The sequence below is a fragment of the Ictidomys tridecemlineatus genome, chromosome 2 (genome assembly GCF_052094955.1).
Source record: "Ictidomys tridecemlineatus isolate mIctTri1 chromosome 2, mIctTri1.hap1, whole genome shotgun sequence".
In the NCBI taxonomy this organism is placed as follows: Eukaryota; Metazoa; Chordata; class Mammalia; order Rodentia; family Sciuridae; genus Ictidomys; species Ictidomys tridecemlineatus.
In genome coordinates, this window is record NC_135478.1 from 38,162,529 (window position 1) to 38,190,292 (window position 27,764).

At 36.1% G+C, this 27,764-nt stretch overlaps 1 protein-coding gene across 4 annotated transcripts in view; it reads left to right on the forward strand.

The window, feature by feature from the left end:
* Znf385d (zinc finger protein 385D) overlaps nucleotides 1-27,764 on the forward strand; it is an 826,924-nt gene that overhangs the window by 699,415 nt on the left and 99,745 nt on the right. For all 4 annotated transcript variants that reach the window (XM_021731551.3, XM_078038304.1, XM_078038302.1 and 1 more), the window contains exon 4: nucleotides 10,966-11,076. In XM_021731551.3, coding sequence (XP_021587226.1) covers nucleotides 10,966-11,076 — 111 coding nt within the window. The remainder of the gene's footprint in view (nucleotides 1-10,965; nucleotides 11,077-27,764) is intronic.

Genomic DNA, 27,764 nt, shown 5'->3' on the forward strand with positions numbered 1-27,764 from the left:
CTGACAATGAAATTTTTCTTGCATTTGGACATGTTTCAAGTACTTGGAAAATATGCCTTTGCTCATTTGAGTACAAGCATTGGTTTTCTGAACAAAATCATCTTTCCTTAACTGACCAAGGGCCCACTGTGGGTAGCAACCTATGTTTAAGAAGATATGTTATAGGAAACAAAGATCTGATTTTGTCACCTGCAGTGTAGATCGCAGAACCTGATAATCATTGCTCTGTTGCTTAGGTGACGATATATGGATTCTGCTTGGTGGCTTGTAGGTAGAGGTCCCATTCTCAGAATTGCTATTTTGCATCCAGTATTATATTGTGGAGTCATTGCCATATGCCTTTGCTTCTAGTAAGCTCTCTCTATCTACTTAGCCTAAGATTTCTTGGTGAACACAGGTTTTCCCACTGCTACTCTTAACACTGTTCTTAGACTGATATTGTTTTGGTATCAGCCTTTGGTGGTGTTCCATTCATTTAGCAACCCAGTCAACAGATATCTAGCCCTTGGCAAGTGTGAACTACTGTGCCAGGAACAAAACAGTGAGAGCCAACCCTCCCTGGAATTTGCACTGTTAGGAGAGACGAGTCAAGAGACATCTTCAGGTGGCATGGTGGAATGACGTGGGTGGGAGGACCTAGCTCAGTTGAAGGTAGTCAGGTAAGAGTTGTGCAAGAAGATTCAACTTGAGACTTGAATGCCAAGGGACGAGGGGTGAGAAAGTGTGTGGCTGGAGACTGTCCAGTTAGAGGAAGTGGAATGTGCAAGAGGCTTGAAGGTAAACGTGAGCTTCCATTGAAAAATTGGCTTTTCCCCTTCATGTATATAGGTGATTTATACATGTCCTATTTTTTACTTAAGTTTATCCAATCATTAGATTGGGCTTGAGCTTACGAGTGAGGTTGGTGGAAATGGCCTTTTCCTTGCTGAATGAATGTGTTTGTTAAATAAGCTTAGACATGTCACTGCTGCTGGGCCAGAAGCACAGGGCCCATGAGTTGGTGTGTACATCCATTAGACACCACCTCATGCAGAGCTGTCTTGTGCTTGGTTGACTGGTATTCCCATTAAATATCCTGCCAATGCAAATCCTACTACAGAGAGAATAAAAGCATCTTCCCAAATTATTTTGCCTCTTGTATGATACTGAATGATTGACATGCTCCTTTTAGATGTAAAATTGTTCTTTGTGTGATAAATAATATAACAAAAACCCACATTCATGTTATTCAGAATTTTACAATTGTTAATATTTTTGTCATTTTTACTTCTAGTTGTTCTATGTGTTTTTTAAAAATGAATCATGGATGTAGCTATAGACCTCTTTAACTACTGCACTAGTCCTAATCTTAGAATCCACAAATGCAATAATTATTAGGAACTGGAAATACACCATTCCTTGCATAATAATTCTCATACTTTTATATATAAATGCACTTTTTATACTTTTAAATGCACATCCATAATTTATGAAATTTTAGTATGTGTGATTATTACTGGCTTTTCTTTATATAATATTTCAAACATGCAGAAATAGAAGAGGGTAATCAATAGCTACATATCTATCATTTAATTCCCCAACCACTTACCCTTAAAATCTTTCATTTTGAAGCAGATCCCAATTGTAATTTCACTTCCATTGTATCTATTTCACTTATTTTTTCCAAATGATAATGAGTTTTAAAACATAACTGTTTATCACCATCAAAAATTAAAATATAATACCTTATTATAAAAATCTAGTTTTACATTTTTCTAATTTGTCTTCTAAATATTTACTGTACACTTCATTAGTATCAGGGTCCCCAGAAACCTTAAGTTTTGGAGTTGGTTAGAATATTATTTTTAAGTATCTTTAAAGTTATATATCTTCTTCCAACTAATTTTGGGTGGTTTATTAATTCAAAAAATCTTATCATTTGTTCTATAGTTCCCCACAGTTGGAATTCCCTGAGCTTATTTATGTAGAGACTTTTAACTTATCTTTGTATTCCTCTCTTTCCTGCAAGCAGATCATTATACCTGGAGTCTTGGTCACTTACAGATTTGACCCTTTTTAACAGGACATCCTCCTGGGTGGTATGGCCCTTCCTCAGAAGATGCCTACTCTCTGGTCTCTTTCTGTTCCTGAGCAGTAATCCATGGTCATTGCCTAGGTACATTATTTCTTTGGTGAAATGTTCCTGGCCTGATTTCCTGCTCTTATTTTTTTGGTTATGTGTATGTGATTATTTTAGTGTCTGTGGTCACCTTATAGATATTCTTCCACATCTTGTTTTTTATTTCTCTGAGCTGGCAAACAAGTACTTGTAACTTCTGTATGGTAGTCTATCTTACTGAGTTTTGACCATGCATTATCTCTTCTATGGTGGGCTGTAAATTTTTTTGGTTTTCAATTGTGTCTTTGCTCACACAGACAAAAACTGCAGGGAATCTTCTTGTGATCCCTTGGTACTGATAAGCCAGAGTGTCTCCCAAATCTCATGGCTTAGGTCATATGTAGGTTCATTTTCAGTGTCCCTAGGTGCTGTCGAATTGTTCCCACTTCTCCCAAGTCCTTGTCTATATCTAGTGTTGTCAGTTTTATTTTGCCCATTGTCTGAATAAAAACGAAGTCCTTGTTTTTTAAAGTTCATTTTTTTTCCAGTAACTAGTACATTTACATTTTACTGCACATTCATGTCTTCTCCTCTACAAGATTTTTTATAGTAAGCACTGACCACATTTATATTGTCATTGATATATATATATATATCTCATATATACTATATGGCGGGATACCAGGGATTGAACTCGGGGGGCACATTCAACCACGGACCCACATCTCCAGCCCTATTTTGTATTTTATTTAGAGACATGGTCTCACTGAGTTGCTTAGCACCTCCATTTTGCTGAGGTTGGCTTTGAACTCACAATCCTTCTGCTGGGATTACAGGCGTGCACCACTGTGCCTTGCGGGCAGTATTTATCTTTTACATGGTGATTTCTGAAATACCTCTGTATATCCAGGGCACATGATCTTTGATTTATTTAGATGCTAAAAACAGTTTCATCTTGTTTAAGTAAATTTACCTTTTTTATTTGCTCATAAAAGGAAATAGAGCACAGTGGTTAAGATTACTTGTGGCAAGTTAGGATTCTTGGGAGTTCAGTCCCAGCGCTGGAAGTGCCTAGGTGATAAATCCTCATCCAGTTACCTTCATGTCTCTGTGCTTGAAACTCTCATATGCAAAAAGAGATTCAGATCAGTAACCAGCTCCCAGGGATGTTGTGGAGACTTAATGAGATATGACACAGAGGGCCTCCTGGACAGGGCCTCACACATGGAAGGACCTGGTGGAAGTTAGCTGTCATTATTTTCTCCACATATAAAATGAACTTTAATTTAGTTGAGTCCATTCACTCTTTCTAGAAAGTTGTGAATCACATGGGCCCTTGGAGCCATCTGTCTCCCTTTTCTACATTTCTACTGCTAAAAGGGAATGGTGGTGGTGATTGCTGTCATGGCGATGGAGTAACAGTAACAGAATCAGCTTCATTAATGAGTTCTTTCTGTGTCCCAGACACAGAAGCTCCATAAGCTCTCAAAAGAATTTATCAACGACAGCCCAGCAGTGGTCATCATCACCCCCTTGTAGAGTTGGGGAAACAGAGAGAAAGGTTAAAAATACAAGGACTAGCTAGTAAAACTAGAGAGAGATTATATATTTTTTATTTTGGGGGGGGGGTGGTTATGGGGATTTGAAATCAGGGGCGCTCAGCCACTGACCTACATCCCCAGCCCTATTTTGTATTTTATTTAGAGACAAGGTCTCACGGAGTTGCTTAGCACCTGTCGTTGCTGAGGCTGGCTTTGAACTCCCAATTCTGTCTCAGCCTTGGAGCCTCTGGGATTACAGGCATGTGCCACTGTGCCTGGCTTGAGAGATTTTACACTACAGCATACGAGGAAAGAAAAAGGGTTATATTTAGGTATCTCAGATGACCTGGCCAGGACCTAGGACTAGAAGGTAAAAGAGTTGGCTTCTTATACCTCTTCTGCTCCCACCTCTTCATCTCTGTGGCCATCAATGGCCTTACCAATAGAATGAAAATATGATCACTGAGATGCCGTCCAGCTGTAAGATGCTATGGTTCTCAGGGAGCTATACACATATGGATGATCTTCATGGTACTGTTTAAAATTGGGACAACCTAAACATCTGACATCATCAGGAAGTAGTTAAGTGAATTTAACCATGATTTCATTGATAAAGATGAAACCAGAGTTAGGTAAAAGTGTCACTTTTATATATTATTAAGTGAAAAGGAAATCTACTTTCTGTGCTGTGCTTACAGCCGTGTGAAATTATACACTTGAAGGCACAAAGGTGTATGATCGTTTATAATAAACAATCTTGAGCCGGGCGCGGTGGTGTATGCCTATCATCCCAGAGATTTGGGAGGCAGAGGATCACAGGTTTGAAGCAACTTAGTGTGACTGTAAGCAATCTGTGAGACCCTGTCTCAAAATTAAAAAAAATAAAAAGAGATGGGAATGTGGTTCTGTGGTTAGATGCCCCTGGGTTTAATCCCTGGTACAAAAAAAAAAAATAGAATCTGGCTCATTTTTGGTCCTGAGTTCCTGAGAGATAACCTCTAACACTTGGGATTTTATAAATAACAGGAGTGTCTTTTTTTTTTCCCCCTTCGTGGTGAACTGCTTGTGTCATATCTGAGCTTATACTAATGAGGTGACTCTAGATGAGGTCTTGTCACTAGAAAGACTAATCATGTGAATAGAGACTCAGGCCCTGAGTCAGGCAATAGCAGCCAAATCCTCAGGGAGTGAGGGGGGGTGCTGGGTTGATTGATTGAGTCCATTCAAGTGTCCAGTGATTCTGTCCATTGTGTCTACACAGACAACCCCAACAAAAACTCTGGGCAGCAAGACTTGCAAGAATTTTCTGGTCTGGAAGGTTTAGGGAGAATGACCTTCCTAATTTTACAAGGAGAAAACCTGGAAACTCTGCATTTGGGACTTTGGGAGTGCTTGTCCTGTGGGTCTGTTTGTTTGACGAGTCCTGATGTGCATCCTTTATGATAAAACTACTCCTTAAGTTTTGAGGTCTGCAAGTCATTCTAGCAAGTTGTTCAAACTGCCTGAGACATTAGAACCTCCAAATTTGGGCCTAGTTTGTCAGAAGTGCAGGCAGCTTGGGGACTCCTAAACTTGTGGTTGGCATCTGAGGTGGGGACAGCCTTATTGAGGAATATGCCCTTCACTGGTGGAATGTACACTAACTCTTGGTAGTTGGTGCCAGAAGTACATTGTATTATTGCGACCCATATTTTGGAAACCTCTTTGACACTGGCTGTTAAAACTTCACCTGTGCATATTTTATAATATAGGAATTTAATTCCTGGAAATGTATCTTGAGAAATGACTGCTGTATCCCAATAAACACATGTTTAGAAATATTTATAGTAATTTATTTATAAAGATTCAAACAGGAAACATCTCACAGGTCCACTATAATAGAATTGGCCAACAGTTGTTTTATGACCATACAGTAGAATACTAAATAGCAGTGAAAATGAACAAATTACTTGCAGACACCATGTTGAATGAAAGAAACTAGACAGAAAATACATATTATATAATGTGCATTTTTATGAAACACAAAATCAAGCAAAAATAATATATGGTAAAAATCTCAAATTGATGATTATGGCTAGAGAGCGTAGTGTGGCCAGGAAAAGGATGAGACGCCCTCTAAGATACTGGAAATTCTCTATCGAGATACTGATCATATTGGAGTATGCATATATTTTTATAATGTTGACAAATGATATTCTTAGCAGTTTTGCATTTTCTTACAAGTTACATATCCATTTAAAAAGATAACAAAAAGTGGAAGTTTCTCAAACGGACAAATTTGTGTAAGAATGAGATTTGAAATGTTTTCATTAGTGTTTCCTAGTGTGTTAATATAAGTAATATAAATCCAAATTTTACTTATTGGAAATTGATGTAGTCAATAATGAGTGATACTGAGCAGAGCCTGATTATTGACTACATCAATATGTAGGATATGCAGGTATCCTCACATACCTGTATTTGGCAAGTTATCAAACCTGTATATGGGTTACAAGGTCCTGCAAATTTGTAGCCATAATATATCTCGCAGAGTTTGATCACAGCACCCAAGAGAGTTTAGGTGGATTGTGCAGCGTGGGAGGCTCTTAAGTGTGAGATTGCTCTGCCCCTTCCTAGTTGTGTGATATTCAGTAAGAGACAAAAAGAGCTCCTCAGTCAGTCACAATAGAAGTAATGCTTATAAACATCAAACAGTAAGTGTCTGTAAGTGTAACCTTTAGAATTATTGGTACTAGCCATTATTATATAGAAATATCAACTGGAAGAGACAACCTTTACAATTCTGGATTTCTAAATTTCCTGGCATTTAAGTTCTTATTCTTAGATTTAAAAACTGCAAGACCACAATAATGATAGGACAGAGAAAGAGAGGGTGTCTCCTAGAGCAGAAAGTGCAAACTCAGGGTAAAGGTACCTCCTCTCCAAAAATGCACCAGGAACCTTGGAGAAGGAACTCTGGAGCTGAGCCCCTGAGACGTGCCCCTTGCATGCTCATTTATAAATCCATTTAGCGGAATGCCCAGAGGAGAAGTGGTGAAAACCTCAGCCTCTGATAGAAATGCAAAGGTCCTTAAGCCTGAAATGAAGAAAAACATATTCATTTTGGCTTTAAATAAGGCCATAGGCTGAGTTTGAAATTGAATTATAGTCTTGAGTTTGGGTAGGCATATCAATCAGTAGTGTACCATTCTTTGCTTTTGTTTTGAGAAGGTAGAATGTGGATTCAGATAGTCTACCCTGTAAAATATCCCAATTTGGAAATCAGACAAATATGTCATAAAAGACCATATCGATTTTTTACCATTTATTGAGCTTTTAATGCAGTTTCAAACTATAGTAGAATGTGGCTGAAGATTTCTATGTATCCCGATTTCTATGTTATAATTTTAGTGTCTTTACACCCAAGCCTTTATTTTTTATTTGCATTTTTTTTAAATGACTTTTCTTTTTCACAGGTTACTATTTTCTAAATTGCCTGTATAGAAAAAAAAACATGCTGAATTTTAAAACAAACTGAAGAGCAAACTAATATATATATTGGCTACATATTATTTTATAAGCTAAATTAAAGCAATTTTATTTTAGGGTATCTCATATTTTAATATTGTTGTGCACTGTGAATCTCTGGGAAAGTATTTTAATTTTCTTCAACTTGTTTGATCCAAGAACCCCTCATATACTGGCCTCTATTAAGGCTGATTTTGCAGAAAACCTGATAACAATACATGCACATATTTGTGAGAGATTATTGTTTTAACAGAACAGATCTATTGGTTTGTGGAGAGAAAAATCAACATATGACTTTCTTTTAAGCAGAAAGTTTATAATGGTAAAGAATTATAACATTAAGTTAAATGATCTAAATGGCTGTGTATGTATATCTGTAGATTGGATAATAGATAATTTTTTTACTAGCATAGCATGTGATATCATCTAATTCAGTATTAAACAATGACTAGTATTTAGACCTTTATAATTACTCATTGTAATTTGTTATATATGTGTATATATTAACACATACAGTAGAGATTATTGTTTACTTATTAATAAAGGTGTTAACTTTTATAATCTTGTTGCATTAGATTCTAAAATGATGAAAGATAATTACTTTTGGTGATGTAGTTGCAGTTTGTGAAATCCATCTTCAAAGTATAATTCTGTTAAGTGTTATTTTTTTCCCCCTTAAGTATACCGGGAAATAAAATTGTCTCCAAAGAATAATACACCACTTTGCATTTTGAAATCTGATTTTATAGCCACCGTGATCAGAGCATCATTCAATTCAAACAAAAGAATTTAATCTAGAGAATATGTCACATTTGCATGAAGTGTCTAGTTCCAAAATACCTCCTACACAGATTTGGATTGAATATAGTCGCAAACACAGCTTCCCCAGTGTTATCAAAAGACCAAAATAATACCCTGCTCACCAATATATGATAAAACTTGGCAATAGGTATTTTCAGAGTGTATCTTTGATATAAATATTGCAGTACATTTATATTTCAAAGCATCATTATGAGGCTTTAATATTGCTTAATGAATTTTAGGCATGATTCACCTTATCCTCTGAAAGAAAAGGGCCTTGTTTGTACACAGAACACACCCAACAGGACCGTATGAGATCTTCCTCCAAGATGGTGTCCTCTTTCTGCCTTTAATTTTTCCTTCTGCTAATGGCTGAAGGGTTAATCATCTCTGAGGTTGTTGCAGAAGTTCTTGTGATGACATGTAAAAGATAGTTTAAGAAAAACCCCAGAGATGGGAGCTGTTGAGACCATCTCATCTATTTACACACTTGCATAACAGTATACTGTCTCACACTTTGTGCATTGTTAATTTTTATTGGGTGGAAACAGGAATGAGGTGGAGTTGAGGAAAGTTTGGAAGCGAGGCTGGGATGGGAAACTTGGCAGTAGGTTTCCCTGTAGCTGGCCCATGCTAAGGGAAAAGGATACTGTAATTTTAAACCGATTTTTCAAAATTTAGATGACAATCTTGAACAGAATTTAAAAAGAGAGTTTAGATTTCAAGTTTGTTAAACACTTGAAAAGATCATAGAAGTTAATGCAAAATATCCAAATGCTCATCATCTGAAAAATCTACAAACACTGTGATCTACTGGTACACAGGGAATACCATTCAGCAATAAAAAGAAACCCACTACTGAGACACGCAACAACACAGGCGAACTTTACAAGCATTAGACCGAATGAAGGATGCTGGACACAGTGACCATAAACTGTTTGATGCCATTTATATAGACTTGGAGTAAACAAAACTCTAGTGACAAGCAAGCCTACCAGTGGCCTTGGGCTGCAAGTAGAAGACAGATTGACCTCAGAGTGGAAGGGGAGAACTTTTTCATTACCTGGAAATGTTCTCTGTGATAAGTTTTGTGACTGAAGGCATTTATCATATCCCATCAGCTTGTACACTTAATATTGGAAAATCTTATCATGTATAAAAATATTTAAAGTATACCTAATTTCAACTGATTCAGAAGACAGTATGGTAGAATTCAGCAGTAAGTGAGGAGGGAATCCTATTATTTGCATATATCTGGAAGTGACTAGAAATGACTAGAAATGACAGGGGGCAGCCTGAGTTTCGTCTAGAATCTGGGCAAGTATTGACGTGAGATGATAAATTCAAAGGGGAGGTGGCCAATACAAATGATCAGACCCAGGAGTTCTCGGTCACTCTAACTGCTTCCCACCTGGAAGGCACTTAATAAATGCTGACTGCTATTATTTTTTTTGTTGCTGTTGTTTAGAAGTGTACATCAAAAGTGCCTAATGAGGAGTTGGGAATACAGAAGAGACAGAAACTTTTTTCTCCCTACCCTTAGAGGGAGCCTGGGAGCCAACTAGTTCGAGTGACTGGAAATACACAAAACCCAGTGAAATTTATTGATGTCCTATTTAGAGGAATTAATGAACTTAATGTGGAACACAAGCTAAATATTCGACATCATTTTTTCAGACACCTTCTTTGCTTTTTAATGTATGACAAGTCATTTCTGGGCTGTCTCAAGTCTTGGTAAGGACTCTTATCATAGCTTTGCATTTGATAGAAAGTTTCTAAGTTTGTAAGGTTTCAACAGAAGTCATGGGATAAATAAATAGATAGACAGATGAACAGATGGACAGAATTGGAATAATTTTAAAATGTTTTAGGCTATATTTGAAATGGGTAGGTTGTCAACAATGACTATAGGACTGTGAGGCTGATGCAACCTTTTACTTCACATGGCTTACAATGTATAAAACATAGTAGTCAACGTCTCTTGATGTTTTAATGCACAAAGAATGGATTGTGTTAAGTAAATTTCATGAATTATCACATTTACACCTCATCACAACTTTGAGAAGCTGAAACAGGAGGTTCACCAGTTAGAGCCCCAGCCTAAGCAATATAGCAAGGCCCTGTCTCAAAATAAAAAATAAAAAGAAGTAGGGATGTAGCTCAGTGTTAGAGCAACCATGAGTTCAATCCCCAGTAACCAACCTCGATAAGAAAAAAGAAAAAGAGAGGATCAAAGAGGTTGCATAAAAATTAAGAAGCAGGTCAGAATTTTGATGTGACTGTAACTATTAAGAATCCTGCACATGAACCCTAAGACAGAGTTTAGTGAATGGACATTAAATTTTATCAGAAGTGGATTTTTGACATTCGGTTTTCTTGTTGCTTGTCCTATCTTGGGATGGAATGGAGAGGGAGAACAGACATCTTACCAAAGCTCTTTAAACCACCAAAATAAGTTCATAGGGTATCAGAATATATTAGATGGTCAGTAAATGATTGCTGAATGACTTAAATAACAACTTCATATGTGTCAATTCTTGAAAAATAGATTTGTATGCTATATGTTTAGAGGCTAAAAGATTCCAAGCATAGCATAAGGTTAAAGTTGACTAATAATGTATATTTAATTTCACAGTTGCTCAACTGATGAAGTCTGTTTTGAAGTCCATTTAGGGGCAATGGTATAGGTTACTGGCATTAGCAAGAACTCTAGTTTTGATAAACCTTCAATTATACTTAAGGACTATGTAACTGCAACAATTCTTAATCCTAAATGAGAAAAGCACTTAGTATGCAGACTCTAATGGGTACATTTTTCATTTCCTTATCATACTGAGCTTCAGGCTTATTGTTATCTCTTTTCCAAGAAAATAGAAATGCCTTCTCTTAGAATAAAAATGGTCTTTATAATGTGAACAGTAGATGGAAGCTGTACAGATTGGCTCTTTAATAAAATAGGCAACATTCCAATGGAACTGACTAGCTTTATTTCTATTTGTTGTATTTTTCTCATTACAGATGGACCCGATTCAGAAAGCTGTAATAAATCATACATTCGGGGTTCCTCTTCCTCATCGAAGAAAGCAAATCATATCATGCAACATTTGCCAGTTGAGATTTAATTCCGATGTAAGTTTATCATTTAGTATTCACTAAAAAAGAAATGTATTATGCAGTTCTAATCTTCCAGGAGAAAATATTTTTTAAACATTTTTCTCCAGTAACTGAGCGTGTCAAAAATCCAAAGATGACATTTAACTCCATATATGCCTTAATGTGGGGGTTCATTATATTTGGTTGTTGACTGTAGAAAAAATCACACATGAACAGTCTTATATACTTGCTTTGGAATGCTAAATGTAGATAATAGGTTTGTTTTAGGAGAATAGTCAAACTTTGGACCAATGACATGTTCAATGGATTACACTTCAGAAATAAGATAGGTACCAAAACATTTCAAGGCCAAGATTTTATTTGTAAACTCTGTTAGCCTACCATGGAGGCCCCCAATTCCAGGTCAGTTCTGCATTCTGGATTATATTTTTTAGAGCTCTATGGTTAGTATCCTAGGAATATTAGCAATTTAACAGGGAGTCCTAAAGACCTCAAATCACTAAAGCCCCCCAAAATAAAATGTAAGTAGAGAACATGATAGAAGGGAAACATCTATGAACTGGCACCATGATTTGCAAGTTATTCACATCATTTTGATGATAACAATTTTGCTAAGATTCACACCTTTTGATAAGAACCAGGTGAATTCTGGGTCCATCACAGTGATACTAATTTTTTACTTGTGGCCAGTATGGAAAACCTTTCTGACCACCTTTGTACCCCAAAACCTGCTTTGGTGTGCAGTTGGTTCTGTGAAATGCAGAGGAGACAAGGGAATGTTAGTCTGCAAGGAATGGGAGTTGGGTGCCATTCAGACTATAGGCAAATGCAAGACCCCACGCTTTAAAAATGAATCCCCTGTCACCTTGCCCTAAGTGGATAGACAGTGTGGAGATGCCCAGATGGATCAGGATGCTGAAGTATATTAAACCTACCAATATTTAATCTCCATAGCCAAATGGGTCTTTTAGATGCTCAGGTGATGAGATAGAGTATGAGATAATCAGGTAGAGGAAATAGACGTAGCATTTAAAAAGTGGCTCCTTTCTTCTATGAGAACATTTTATTCTATATAAGGATTGCTATTGTCTTACTCAGATCTACTAGTGCAATCAAAACATTCCTGCTGTTGGCTTTAAAAAGAGAAGATTGCTTCCATAGCACCTGTCTTAGTCCATTTGGGCTGTTATCACCAACTATAAACTGCAGAAATTATTTCTCAGTTTTAGGTAGGTCCAACATGAAAGTGCTGGCAATTGGTGTCTGGCAAGGGCCTGCTGCCTGGTTAGAGATGGTGCATTTTTTTCACCATATTCTCAAATGGTGGAGAGGTAAAGGAGCTTTCTTGAGCCTATTTATAGAGGCACCAATCTTATTTGTGAGGGTTCTGCCCTGGTGACCTAATCATTTCCTCAATAGCCCACCTTCTATTATTATCACCTTGGAGGTTAGGATTTGAACATATGAGTTTTATTTATAATAAGTGAACATTATAAACAAGAATGTTATAAGAAATATAAACATATTCTTACCTTATTTCCTTGAAAATAAGGAGTGGCAGCTTCTTTTGCTAATGAAATGTCAAGGTGGCATAGGGCTTGAAATGTATTTATTAGAGACAATTGGTTTCTGTTCTCATGATTTTGCTTTCGGGTCTGTTTTGGCATATGGCTAAATTTTCCTTTAATCAGAACACTGGAATGACTGGTCAAGGTATTCAGGAGATTGTACTAATCAGTTTGAGTCATTATTCCTTCAAAAATGCACACGGACACACCCCTGTTATATATTACAGCCTTGACCCTTGACTGCATAGTTATGCTATGTATCGCTGCTATAACACATTACTCAGTGTCTTGAAACAACACAAATTTATTACCTTGTAGTTCTGGAGGTGATAAGTCTGAAACAGAGCCCAGTGATAAAATGAGGGTGTTGACAGGGTTTGTTTCTTCTGGAGAGTCTAGGTGAGAATCCAGGACCTTTTCTTTTCTTCCTGAGGCTACATACACTCCTTGGCTTGTAAGCCCTCCCATATCCAAGATAGCAATGGCAGATTCCACCCTCACCTGTCATCATTGTGCCTCTCACACTTCTGCCTCTATTTTCCACATTTACAGACCTTTGTGATCAAATTGGGCCCACCTGGATGATTAAGGATAATTTTCCAATTTAAAATTCATCTGATTAGCAACCCCAGTTTGATCTGCTAACCTAACCCACTCCTTACCCTATAATATATCCTATTTGTAGATGGGGAAGTCATTATTCTGCCTGCCACAGATATTTTATTTAGATGTTTGAGTTAGATTTGAACGGAATGTCATGACCACTTGAATTTGTAATTTGGAAATTACCCAGTCCAGTTTCTTTGAACTATATTATACAATCTGGACATATATGAATTAATCATCTGTCCGTTTTTCTTTATCTTGAACCTTGGGTATAAATTCACGATGGAGTGCTAATTTTTAAAGTTATGGCACTATTTATTTTTTAGTAAAAAGAACCAATGTTGACTTTTTCAATGACTAGCAGCATCTTAACTGTTTTGCAAAGAAGACATGATTATTATGAAATTAAGATATAAGAGTAGAAACTCTCTTAGAGACTTAAAAAATGCCCTGGTATCATCATTATATACTAAGAAGAACTAATGAACTGGACATAATAGATTAGTTTACTTATTGGCCAGTTATATCCATAAATAAATATCAATTGCATGATATTAATGCCAAGGCCAATTACATTTATCAATTGATCCATATATAAGAAAGTCATCCCTCTATAAAGGAAAATCAAAATCTAAATAGACATACAGATCATATTGGATTATTTTAATACCAAGAAGTTTTCTAATCTCAATACAAGTGCCTTTTTCCAGGTAAATCTGGATTTTGTTGTCTTTTTTCCATTTTTAAACTTAGAATTGGTCTGGAAAAAAAATAACAAGTCTATTTTACTTGTATGCTTGGTTTAATCCTCTATCACATAGGAATATGTTTTGCCTTATGAATTTTTTACATTTCAAATCTTCTTCCCCTTCCAATGAAAATAATAGCCTACAGTTCTTTTCATTTTGAGATCATGAAAATTCAGTTTCCTTTTCCTCTAAATATTTATTTATTTATTTTGGTGTTGGAGTTTGAACCCTGGGGTACTTAGCCACTGAGCCACTTAGCCACTGGGCTAAGTACCCCAGGGTTCAAACTTTTTACATTTTATGTAGAGACAGTGCATCCCTGAGTTGCTTAGGGCCTCGTTAAGTTACTGAGCCCTGGCTTTGAATTCACAATCCTCCCAAGCTGCCAGGATTATAGGCATGTGCCATTGTGTCAGGCTTATTTATTTTTTAACCCTTCATATTATAAACCATGTAGTTTATATTTTGCCATACCTGTATCTTGTGTGGTACTGTTTCCGCTTTGGAACCTGCAATTAGCTTTTGAAATGTTATAATTTATATTTAATGAATTCAAATCAGATTGCCTTCTGATACAGGCTTTTTCTTGAATCAATTTTTTTTTTCCAATTTTCATTGGAAAGATACCCTGGGTTTTGAAAAAAAAAGAAAAAAGCCTTTCAATTAAAGACTGAAAAATTGTAATTTTTCCAATTATTCTATCAGCGTCTTAACATAAGCGTGTTACTGTGTTATTAAGTTTGCCTTTGAAGGACAACTTACAGCAAGGCCATCGTGGATGTGAATAATTAGTGAAATACAGAGAACGAATGTTTAATGATGTTTTTGTAGGGTATGAATGAAGTAAGATCTTAGGCTCCAAACAAAGGAATATAAAATTCTAGCATCTGCTTTTAACCTCCAGAATTTGATAATATTTTAGAGGCAAAAGGGACCTTTTGCTAATTTCACCTGCACAAGTTGAGATGGCCATGTGGCCAGTAGCTGGCCGGACAAGGGTAGTTCATTTCTTCATTATTTATGGCTCTTTTGGTCAAAGTAGGAAGCACATCCATTCTGGATTTCCAGAGGATGCTACAACAATGGCTTAGATGAAGATCTGTGTTTTTCCTACTGAGTCAGACCGTCCTGGAGAGAGGCTTTGAGGGCTTCTTCCCTTGTGGAACTAAGTGGATGAAGTCAGAGCTGTTACCGGAAAACAATTCATTGGCTAACCCTTCCTTGCAAGGTGTCCTGTGTCCTCTCAAATGATTCACTCATATTCAGTCACACTCACAATTCAAGCATAAACATGTTGAAAGTTTAAATATGAATTCAGGGGCTGGGGTTGTGGCTCAGTGATAGAGTGCTAGTCTTGCACGTATGAGGCACTGGGTTTGATAAAAATATATAAAGGTATTGTGTCCATCTATAATTAAAAAATAAATATCAATTCAGATTATTGAACTACATAATACAGTAATGAGATATCCTTTTGCAACTGAGGATTATCAAGCATTGATTTCTTCTGGGAACTATTTGATAAACCAGAAGGGGGAAAAAAAATCCTTGTTAAAAGAGAACGTCACTTCTAGCCTCTGACCCTTCTAAAAGGAGATCTTTGGAATAATCACCAATATAATTAATTTTCCAATGATATTATAAACTATAAATCATTATTGTTCTACAGTTTTGAACTCGGAAAGATAGTGAAAATAAGCAATGTATATAAATTTAATTCACACCTCTTCGTTTATAACATCTTAACCAAGTAGTTGATTTGGAATAGAGATTCTGGTAGCATGTTTTTTTTCTTTTCAAATGACCAAATCAGAGAATTAAACTTTCTTATAATAATGTCTTAAGACGTCTTTTAATACTTAAATCACTATTATTTGTGGGGCTGATATTTAAAGAAAATGCAACTTAAATGGGACAAAACCAAAAACTACTGGTGTTTATTTAAAGTCAAAGAACTTTTCTCTTTCATCTTCCTACTTTTAATTTCAAATTTCCTTTATGAGCATGCTTGAATTTCATAAAAAAGGAACTTGGTAATCTTATTATAGTTTTTAAATTGCATGTTTTCCCCCCCCTCAAATTATAAATTCTGTTTTTAAGATGTGTTGCAGTTTCTTGAATATTTTCCCCCATATCTGTCAGTGTCTGCCCATGATAGCACATTTTTATCCTCACATTTTATTTAATATCCTGATGAAAGATTCCTAAAAATGTGTGCATGTAGGATGTGCACATAATCCCACACCTGGTAGGCAAATCATCCATCAGGATTGGACAGTTTATTGCCCAGAGCTGCCTTCCCGTTGGTTGTGTGTCTCTGGGCTCTTCTTTGAACTTATTGGTTCCACAATCTTTTAATTTAGAATGACTATCTATACCTTTCAGTGATACTATAAGAATTAAATAAATTGGACATGTAGACTATCAGATTATAAACTATGTAGTAAATAAGTATAAAAGGTCATTTATATTGAGCAAAATAACCTTAGTTATTATTTTTTTTCTTTCAGTATTAAATTTTTAAGAAACATCAACGTTTGGAAATATCTCTCTTGTTCACTTTTTAAAAACATTTCAAGGGACCTACTCCATATTTAATGTGTTTGTATTTAGTATGCTTTTCCGTTGATATGAAATACTCATTCCTGGTATGTCTTTACTTTTAAAAGTATATAGGGACAAATTGTCCCTGGGAAAGCTGCATCTATTAAAAAAAAACTCTCAGCATCTTTAAGTCCACTATTGGTATTGCTATTTCCCAAAAGATCTTCCGAGGAACCCATTTGTAAATTGAATTTTGAGGCATTTTTGAAACGTCTCTTTTATAAAAGAGTATCCTCTGTTGGTTTTCAGGACTCAGTTATTGGGAAGTCCAGCCTGGACATCATGGCCTTCCCACTAAGTGCCTTTTTCTCCTCAGAAGCAAGTCTTTGGCAGGCCCATTCATTTTCTTGAGATAAGAACACATCTGAGGATCGCCTTCCATTTCCATGCGATTTCCCTTCTCACTCCCTTTCCCTCCCACCTTTCGTCCCTGTTTAATGTTGATATATAAGAGGAAAGGAGGGGTAAGACAAGATAATATAAATGGAAGAAATGATTTACAGTAGAAGGGGTAGAGAGAGAAAAGGGGAGGGGAGGGGAAGGGAGGGGAGGGGGGATAGTAGAGAATAGGATAGACAGCAGAATACATCAGACACTAGAACGGCAATATGTCAATCAATGGAAGGGTAACTGATGGGGTACAGCAATCTGTATACGGGGTAAAGTTGGGAGTTCATAACCCGCTTGAATCAAACTGTGAAATATGATGTATTAAGAACTATGTAATGTTTTGAACGACCAACAATAAAAAAAAAAAATTAAAAAAAATAAATAAATAATGGGCTGGCGATGTAGCTCAGTGTTTGAGCACTCCTGGGTTCAATCCCTGAATCCAAAAACAAAACAAATCAAAACAAAATAAACAACAAAACAACAACAAAAAAAAGAACACATCTGAGATTCTGAGGCTGTTCGGCTCCCGTCCCATGTCGGGGCCAGCTTAGGAGACTGTGCTGAAGCACCTTAGGCTATGGATGTTTGAGTCACGTGACTAGGAGTTCTCTTTTGAAGACCTTAACCTCTGACTATGCATTTGTACTAGCTTCCACTTCTTGAGCAGAACCAACAACAGTTTTATCAGAAAGCCTCAGAAAACAAAATTTGAGCAGAAGTGATCAAGTAAGAAAGATTGGATCTGGCTATTAAAAGATTTCAGGGGAAAATATAAGCCAAGCCAAGAACATAGGTATCTATAAAAATAGTGTGCTTATTTGGCAGGATTTTTAAAAATAAAACTCTAAATATTGGGATATTTCAGGAATCTCTGAATCAGGAATTACTACTCTGGAGTTTCATCTGGAGATTGAAGAAAGGGGAAGAGAGTGAGAAAAGAGCACTACATGCATCTGTATTTCTCTAAGTTTCTTTTCCTTATTCTCAAAGAAAAAACAAAATCATACAATTTATTTTTCTATTAACCTCTCTTAGACATTGAAAATCGGACTTCAAATGCTAGGAATGCTGAGAGTACACATAAGTAGTGGATGTATACAGACCCCTAGTAAGCAAAGGGACACGTGTATTTCTACGGAGTAATGTGAGCAAGTCAAAGAGCTATTTTAAAATAGTGCAGAGAGATGTCTTTCTGTTCATTTTAGATTTTACAGATGGAGAAACCAAAGACCATCATATTTTGTTTACCATTTCAAGGTCACTAGGCTGCTGAAACAGCCACGGACAAGAAACAGGGCTAGAGCTAAGACCCAGCCTAGAGCTTTCATTTGTCATATCAGGTGGCATGCCTTAGAGGAAATTTGACGCCTGCATTGACATCAGCTGATAATTTTCAACCGAGACAGTTGGCCACTTGTGTTCTGCATGCACTATAGAAATTACTCAAGGGTGAATACCATTAGTACAGGCGTCAATTGCTGCTGAAATATATAAACATTTCAAAATTGAAAATTACTGAAAGGAGCAGGAGAGAGTCTTTGTTGCTGCCTGCAGGAGTTTAAGAAGATGGGGAAAACAGAAGGTAGTAGTGAAGCACCAAGTATGTTTCTAATGTGCACTCAAAGTTGTCTGGGTCCTGAAAGTTGTCCCTGGGAATTCTCCACAAGGCTTAGCTATATCACTCAGTAACTGCTGAGTGGGTAAATGAATGAAGCGCTTCAGACTAGAAACATTTTTTCTTATTGCTGTGACAAGAAAATGAAGGTAGAAACAAGAATCTCTAAAATGATCTGTTTCAGCTTCACTGAGAAGCGTTTAAAATAATTGCCACATTTTGATAAAAATGAAGCTTAGGTTTCCTTTTCCTTGATGCTTTATCCCTCTGAAAGTCAGAATTCACATCTTAAGAACTGATTCCCTGAAACCTAAATGTGAAAAAAAAAAACCCATCTTGAAATGGAAATGAGGAAGATTTTGAGTATGGACTGTAAATTGATTCTTTACAACTCTGAAAGCTTTCTTCGTAGCAACCTCTGAATCTTAGGTTATTTTTTGGGAGGTGGGGATTCGCTTTAGCCAAACATCCCAGACTTTAACCTTATGACTGTACTTAGATTTTCAGGGTGTGTCAGCAAATGCATCACTGACTGGCAGATCGAGTCTTTATTAACCCAGGAGATAAAATTCTTGATGTATCCCAGTTGTGAAGGAATTCTTTGTTGATACATATCTCCTAAAAGTTTACTATGTCATTTTGTATCTTTTTTGACAACCATACGCATTTCTAGAAGCATTTCTCGAAGAATTACTGGACACTAGCAAAACATACAGAGACCAAAAGTAAAACTGGATTATTGGTCACCAGTAACTGGAAGTCACAAGGATAAACTTTCCTCATCTCTTTGCATTAATTATCATCAGTGTATGAAGCCTCTTTTTTCCCTTTTTGTTATATTTCACTTATAATTTATTTCAGCATTCTGTAAATTGCCAGTTTCACCATAGCCCTGAAAATGAGGACAATGGAAGGATTTATTCCTGTGCAGAGGAGCAAAGGGATTTGAGAAAAAGGCAACTAATGTCAGTGTCTGCTCTTGTGTCATGTTGATTTTGTGGTCATTTATGTTCTTCCCTTCCTAACAGTTGGCTATTCTGTATTGTCTCTCTTCTGTTGAATGTTCTCCTCTGTATTAATTAACTAGAGTAATTGTGATAAAATGCCTGTACCCTTTCCAAGTATCCACATGGCCAAAAATCTCTATATAGATTAAATTAACCTATCCCTTTATTTAACCTCCTTCACCTTCTTATGGTGATTGGTTTAGGAGTGGTGATTTGGATTGATCCTGGGCTTAACGAGAATGAAATTGTACCAGGCATGCTATAAATTGCACACTACATGTGGATTACATTGCCAGGATTTCTTGTATGGCTTTAGAACCAGACCAAAAAAAAAAAAAAATACATGTATTCCTTCATTTTCTAGGGTCTTTGCTTAATCTAGGTGTGATTTTAGAATGCTGTATTTACACTCAACATTCTGGCCCAGATTCACCTTTGTGAAGCCTGCCAAACCTTATTTTCAATGCAAAATACTGCCTCTAGGAACTGTTATTTCAGTCCAAATCTATGTGTGGATATAAATTGAATCTGATAGCAGTAAAGGTTGCGATCGTTTGGGGAGGAAACCAAGGAGGGCAAACAGAAGCCTCATATGCTATGGAAATTCAATTCTCTGTGTCCATGTGTGATTTTCAGTGATCTTTTGAGAAGCGGAGAGATCTTTTCATAATCACATACATACCATTGCACCTATGTGGTTACTCTTTATTGGGCATAGATGAGCGTTTAAATTCCTTACATAGGAAATCTGTGGAGATGGATGTATGGTAAATTTGTTCTTATCGGCTTTATCAGTGTATCAGGTCGATCTGCACAACTTTTAACCTTCTAGACTCTTTTATAAATAAGGTTTCAGAAGGTATTCTCTGAACAGGTTTTATTCATTTTCCAAGCAGAGCTTATTTTCTCTGCATCAGTGAACTTGTCATGATAATCAACTTTTTTGTCCCAACCATCAATCACTCTTGATTACAGCTGGGTAGAAGTTCTGTTCTGTTGATCAGCTCATCAGTGCACATAATATTACACCTGGAGGCCAGTACAAATCATCCCTCGATGGGAAAAGCATTTTCCTTCAAGGCTTTTGTCCATGGTCTTATCATTTACATTTGGGTCTCATTGAGTTGTCATGTCTATCTTTGATTCTGTCTTCTCTCATTTAAAATATTCTCCCAAAATAGCCCTCACAGTTTGCTTCATTATTTATACTGTATTGTTATTATTCTGCTGTTGCCTTCTTAATTCAAAAGAGTAGCTTATAATCTATTTTATCTTTATTATCACATTAACTTTTCCCAGTCGTTAATGCAGATACTGTAGAAATTTAAAATCTCATGAATTATAATTCAATGAATATTCAGTGCTTGGGTAAAAACAGTTTAGCGTATGTTTCACTAGACTGTTTGCAAGTCTGATTTTGTTGATTTTTAATGGTTTCTTAAGTTAGGTTTCTGTTTTATGTTTTGGCTCGGGCAAGGGAATATTTATCTTTAATTTTCATTTTATTTTAAGTAACACTAACTAGCTATCTTCATGGTTTTAAGAGACATTGAGAAGTAAATATTTTAAAACCAGTCGCTCAAAGTCTGCACTGCTCTCACACTGTAATATATGTTACATATAGTAAAAATATTTCCTATTTCTCTAAGCCTATTCATGTTAAAGCAGTAGCACTTTCAGAGTAGTTACAAAAGCAAGGATAAAACATTATTAATGTTAAATATTTATTACTTTCACAATGTATTTAAAATAAATTATAATTAAAAACCTTTCATATGTCCTTTGTATAGTCCATTAAGATCCTCTTTTTCTGTCTTGTATTTTGTGGTATTTTTATTACTTTACAAAATCTGAAACAATAATTTAGAAAAACATGAAAGATATTTTAGCACTTAAAGTGCAGAGTATAAAGAAAACAGCATAACCTGAAATTACAGAATAATGTAGATTTGATTAGAAATCATGTGTTTTTCCATTAAAAGGCTTAATTATAAAAACCTAACATTACTTTTATGGTTGTACTTCTATGGAAGTTATATATTCCTATTTTCAAGTAAAATAAATAGGTCAACAACAAAGAGTTCTTTGTTTTCGTTCAGCAGTGGTGTTTAGACATTATTGGTTCTTCAATCTATGCAACAAAACTAAGGCAAATTGTGACATTTGATGAGAAAGCAATTTTTATAGAAATGAATAAACCATACAGCAGTATGTTCCAGTGTTTAGAAAAGCTAGGCTAAAAGCTCAGATGGGTTCATTGATATCTTCATGGTCTTGAATCTTCCCAGGATCAGAGTTGATCAGTTTGGTCATGTGGTGCCTTTGTCATTATGCCGGTTTAAAAAATAACTAGAATACCCTGTTGCACCCACTCCAGTTGATCCTCATTAACAGTCAGTTGCCTGGCTCTTCTCAAGACAGAATGGTTCTCTTTCAACCCCGAGAGGCAAATGAAGTGGTTTGCCATAAGAACTTATCAGTTAGTCTAGAGTGTGGTTCTTACACTTGTAAACAATAGCCAAAGTATGCATCTTAATACTGAGCTTTGGAAATCAGCCGAACAAAAGTGGCAGTGTTTCTATATTTATAAAACACTCAGGAAAGATAGTAGAATGAATCAGACGTTACTATCCTATGTGCATGTATGACTACATGACCAGTGTAATTCTTCATCATATACAACCACAAAAAATGAGAAGTTATATTCCATGTATGTATAATATGTCAAAATACATTCTATCAGGGCTGGGTTTGTAGCTCAGTGGTAGAGCACTTGCCTAGCAGGTGTGAGGCACTGGGTTCAATCCTCAGTACCACATAAAAGCAAATAAATAAAATAAAGGTATTGTGTCCATCTACAACTAAAAATAAAAATAAATTTAAATACATTCTATCATGTATAATTAGAACAAATTTTTAAAAAGAAACACTGTAATTCTCATTTTAAAAACACTCAGACTGGCTGAAATTTTATTACAAAGTTTTATAGACAGTTTGATATGAAATGACAGGTCTTTATTTTAAATAGATAACTTGGAAGACTCTCTCCTCTTTTTCCCTCTTGCAGCTTTTTCCTCTGGAGATGTTTGGTTCACATTGCAACTCCATTAGCATGTTACGTGTTGCCTGAAAATTTGTAGCAGATTTTGGGAGTGACAAGTTTATAGTGGGATCTTGTCACTAAAAGTTTGACCCTGCCATCTCTTCTAACTTGAAACAAATTGCCAGTCTTTAAATTGAAAAATGCCAAGAATTGCAACCTCAATTTTGAAGGTTTAATAGTCTGAAGCACACATTCCACCAAAAGTTATTTCATGTACAGAAGAGTTTCTTTTGTTTTTAAACAACATAAGGCATTAAAGAATGTTAAAAGAATGAAACTTATATATCTCATGAAGGGATGTGTGCTCTGAAAAAAAGAGATCTCAACTCTGGTTTGCAGAAGAAATGCTTCGTTATCTGGAGTTGGGTTCGGACAGGGATAAGTTATCAATATGGGTATCCAGATAACTTCCACGTTTGTATTTTCAGCTGAAACTTCTCCCCCAACTGCATACTCAGTCATTTCCCTGATCTTTACTTGGTTAGTGTCTTTACTTGGTTAGCTGATAGATACCTCAAACTTAAAATATTGAAAGTTCACGCTACTGTCTTGCTCTTCCAAAACCTGCTCTATTTCAGAAGAAACAGCATTCTTCTGATAGTAGCTGAGATTTTGAGGAATCCAGGATATTGCCCTTGTCCTAACTGAAGCCTTACCATCTCTGCCACATATTCATGTAGCTTAGTGATAAAGGCAGTTGTGTGTTTAAGGAAACTGGGAATGGCCTTTGATGAGGCTGGGTCAGAGGAGAGCAGAACGTAGAAGTAAGCATGATTGGTGGCGCCATCTTGTTTTTCCTTTGTACTTGTTGACTCAGTAATACAGGCAGAAAAGTGGCCTCATGTTAGACCTTCCAGACTAATATTCAAAGTTAAATCATTAAGACTACAAGTTTTCCTCTGCTGTATATAAAACCAAGATGAAAAAGTCTCCAAGCATTTATAACTTCCCTTCTCTAATCTTTTACTCACGAGAGTAATTTCTTCTTATGCTTGTTCTGATAATTTCTTAATCTATTTGAAATTCACCATGCCTAACAAAACAGACAGAAACACTTTTCTATTGCGTATAACTATGGCAGTTATCATGAGATGAAGGCTTCAAAGATACTGCTCAAAGCCCAGGTTTCTTCAGAAAACAACTTCCTAATAACCAGGAGTGATATTTCATTGAACTGAAGAGAGGAAGATCAAAGGTGTTGAATGATTCAATGAATTCTTAGGTGCTTCTTCCCTGACAGCACCAAGGGGTTTACGTAGGTTATTATATCCCATTGCAAAGTGCTTCAGAGAATTGAGAGTCATTGTGAACCCAGATACTAAGAAGGAATCACCTGAAACATAGCCTTCATATCTGTCTGATATCAATTTCACTTACTTAAAAAAGGAAAGTTGAGGAAGATTTAAATACCTAGACCGTCTTTCTGGGGGTCATCAATACCCCTAACAGGGGCAGTTGCTCCAAAGAAAGTAAACACAACTGGCAGCTAAGTTTTTCTTCCTCCATAATCCTAGAGGGCATCAGGGGTGTCATTTGTGAACTGTTGCTTCAAAAGCCATCCATCACTGCAACCGTTTTCCCATAGATTAAGGACCAGATTTGCATTCTAAATGATTTCTTCCAACAGCTGCTGTAAGATAACTTGGCTGTAAGTTAAGAGTTTGCATTTGATCATCTGCCAGTAAAGATCATAAAATTCAACTTGGCAACGGAATTTAGGAAAAGAGGTCTCCTCAGCCCAGCTGTGCTTATCGGAGCTAGCAGCATGTGTAAAAGTAGGGCTCCAGCTCCCTACTTCTCAGGGCAGCACAAGAGTGATTTGCTGCTGATGAGAGTTGACTTGACTTCCAGTTTTTGTTTGTTTTTATATGACAAGAGCTGAACCACCTTTGGTTGGGTATTTGAGTCAGGGGTGGGGGGGATATATTAAAGCCAGATATCTATCCTAGAGTGTTGAGGGAATAATCTTTTCAAATCTTTGGATGATTCCTCAATAAAATTATCATGACCCGTGCTTCAGTTTTTCACCTACTCCATAGTTCCAATTCAGAGGAGAGAGGAGTTATTTTCAGGTTACCGTTTGGTCCATCTTCATGAAATGGACAAAGGGACTTGGATTAGGATGTAGCACTTATTGTGCAATTTTGAACACGTTTCTTTTTTAAACTTCTGTGAGTCTCAGATTCTTGTACAGTCGAGAAGATAAGACTATAAGATGGCTCTGAAGATGAAAGAGGGCAAAGCAACAGATTCACAGTGGGCATTCACTGTTAATTTTCTGTCCTCCTTATGTTTGGTATTGGCATGAAAATAGGAAATATTTTCATATTTAGTATCTTTCCAAAATTGTAGAGACTCTAATTCTTTTTTTCCTTAGTCGTATAATTGAGGATTAATTGAGCTGTTTCAGTGTATCCCATCCTTTTAGCCAATTTGTCCTTCCAGGAGAACTTTAAACATACATATTGAGTTATTTTTTTTAAAAAACCATAAATGATATGAGTTAATTCTGGGAGCAATTTATAGCTTTACTTGATAACTGACAGGATGATTCTGGGTTTTCTCTTTCTTCTTTTCTAATCCTAAGCCACAAGATCTCGTGTAATCAATGCAGGCTTGACCTAACATTTTTTGAAAATGGTATCCAGTGAATTGCTATTCAGCTACCAGACAGTTGGCATTTTGAGTCATATAGTAGATAATAGATGCACAGCTATAGTTATAAATAAATTTATATGCCATTGACAGATTCACCCAAGGTTTACCTCTACGGGCGGGATTCATGGACTGTGGGAGTTCAAATGTGAAGTGCATCCAAAGTTCTTCAAAGGGAACTGGCCTTCATTTTCAAATAAGATGGTTAGCATGGGCAAAAAAAATACATTTTCCAAGTGTTAGGCAGCCACTTGGTACTTGTGATTCTTTTAAGTGGGGAAAAGTTTCTTGTGTCAGCAGTTCATTCGACAGGTCAATGATGAAGTGACTTCCTCTGCTCCTGTTAAATGGTGAAGTGCTTATTTCCCAGTCCACTGGAAAGATTTAGAACTGCAGCCCACAGGGCGAGGGCCACCTGCTCTTTCACTTACTGGTGTTTTGGAAGTACATCAGTAATTTCAGGGACCTGTGATGGCTTGTGGCCTTGTTTGTCACTGTAGCTTTATGCATAACTGGTCAATTTATGGCTGTGATTATATCCATCTTCGCGGAATACAAAACCAGGGTTTGTGTTCACAAAATCTTTAACCCTCAGATTTCTGGACCTGTGTGAGATAGTTGCATGGGTTCTCCAAAATCAGAGGCAAGTGGTGATTCTGGCTGCTAGATAATGAATTTTCTAGGCTGTTTGCCTTTGTAAAATCCTGTAAAATCAGAAACATACCTTAAGTATGTTTCTGAAATGTAGCAGTGCCTGGAATCTTGACTGGTCACCAGTAAAGTGCTGAATGAACTCAATATTTGCTGAGATGAACTGACAAAGGACAAATAAAAATGTGGAAAAGATAACTGTAGAAGCTGCCAGATATGTTTTTATTTTTAATATGTATCCAGCATACTATGTTTTTAGATAACTGGCACATAAACTTTTATACAGATGCTATTTGTATTTATTTTGGGTATTGGATACAGATGATTTCATTTTTAGGTATTTTTTGTCAGGCTTTAAGGATCCATACAGAAGCAACAGCAAGAAGGAAACAAAGTATTCCATTTTTAAGAATATCTTAAAGTCTAGTTATCAGAAACCTTCAGTTAATTATTCCTGTAAATATGATGTTGAATGGACCAGAATTTTTCAGTCTGGTGTCATTTATTACTCTGTATTTTCCTTGCCCATATTCATCTTTTCAGGTATCCCCTCCCCAACCACTGATACATTATGATGGTCATAGCAAATATCTAGGGTTTCTCTGTTGCATAAACTATAACAATACAGAGGTCTAAAGGCAGGATGGCTCCAGGGTTAATTCACCAGCTCATGAAGGCCCCAAGTGCTTCCCATTTTTGTGCTCTGCTACCCCCAATTCTAAACCTTCCTTCATGGATAAGAAATGACTAAGCAATCTGATGCATAACGGGCAGAAGAGAAGGAGGTATATTTTCTTATGTGGCATTATTTCTTTCTCTCCTCTCCCCTCTCTCCCTCTCTCATTTAAAATAGACTTTAAAAAATATTTTGATTGACACCTAACAATTATACATATTTGTGGAATACAATATATTGTTTCTATTCATGTGTACTTTGTGTAATGATGTTCAGATTAATTAGCATGTCCATCACCCTAAACATTTATCTTTCTTTGTGGTAAAACCATTCAAATTCTGTCATACCTATTTTGAAATAAATTATATATTATTTTTAACTGTTTGCTCTACTATGCACTGGAACACCAGAACTTACTCTTGAGGATTTTTTTTTGGGGGGGGGAGCGGGATGTGGGTGCTGTGGAGGAGTAATGTATGTCTGTGTTTTTTTTTGCATGTTCAGTTATTCCAATACCATTTTTTGAAAAGAATGTTTTCTCATTACCTTTTTTTTGTCAAAGATTAGTTGACAATATTAATGTAAGTCTATTTGTCTATTTTCTCACTGATTTAAAAAAAGTTATCTTGGTTACTGTACTATATAGTAAATATTTTAAGTTGGGTAATATCAATTCTTCAACTTTGTTTTGCTCCTTCATTATTATATTGGTTAGCCTCTCCACATATAAACTTTTAGAATTAATTTGTTAATATATGCAAAATAACTTGCAGTTATTTTAATTGTGATAGTATTGAATCTATAAGTTGAGAGGATCTGACATCTTTACAATATGGAGTGTTCCTATCCATGAACATGGACTATTTCCACTTATTTAGTTCTGGTTTGCTTGCTTTCATCAGTTTTGGTTTTCCTCATATAAATATTATATACATAGAGTTTGATTGTTACCTAAGTATTTCATATATAAATAGTTTTATGTTAATTGCAAACTCTATTTGTTTATTGCTAGTATATAGGAAAGCAATTGACTTTTCTATATTAACCTTTTCTATATTGACTTGCTATCATCACAT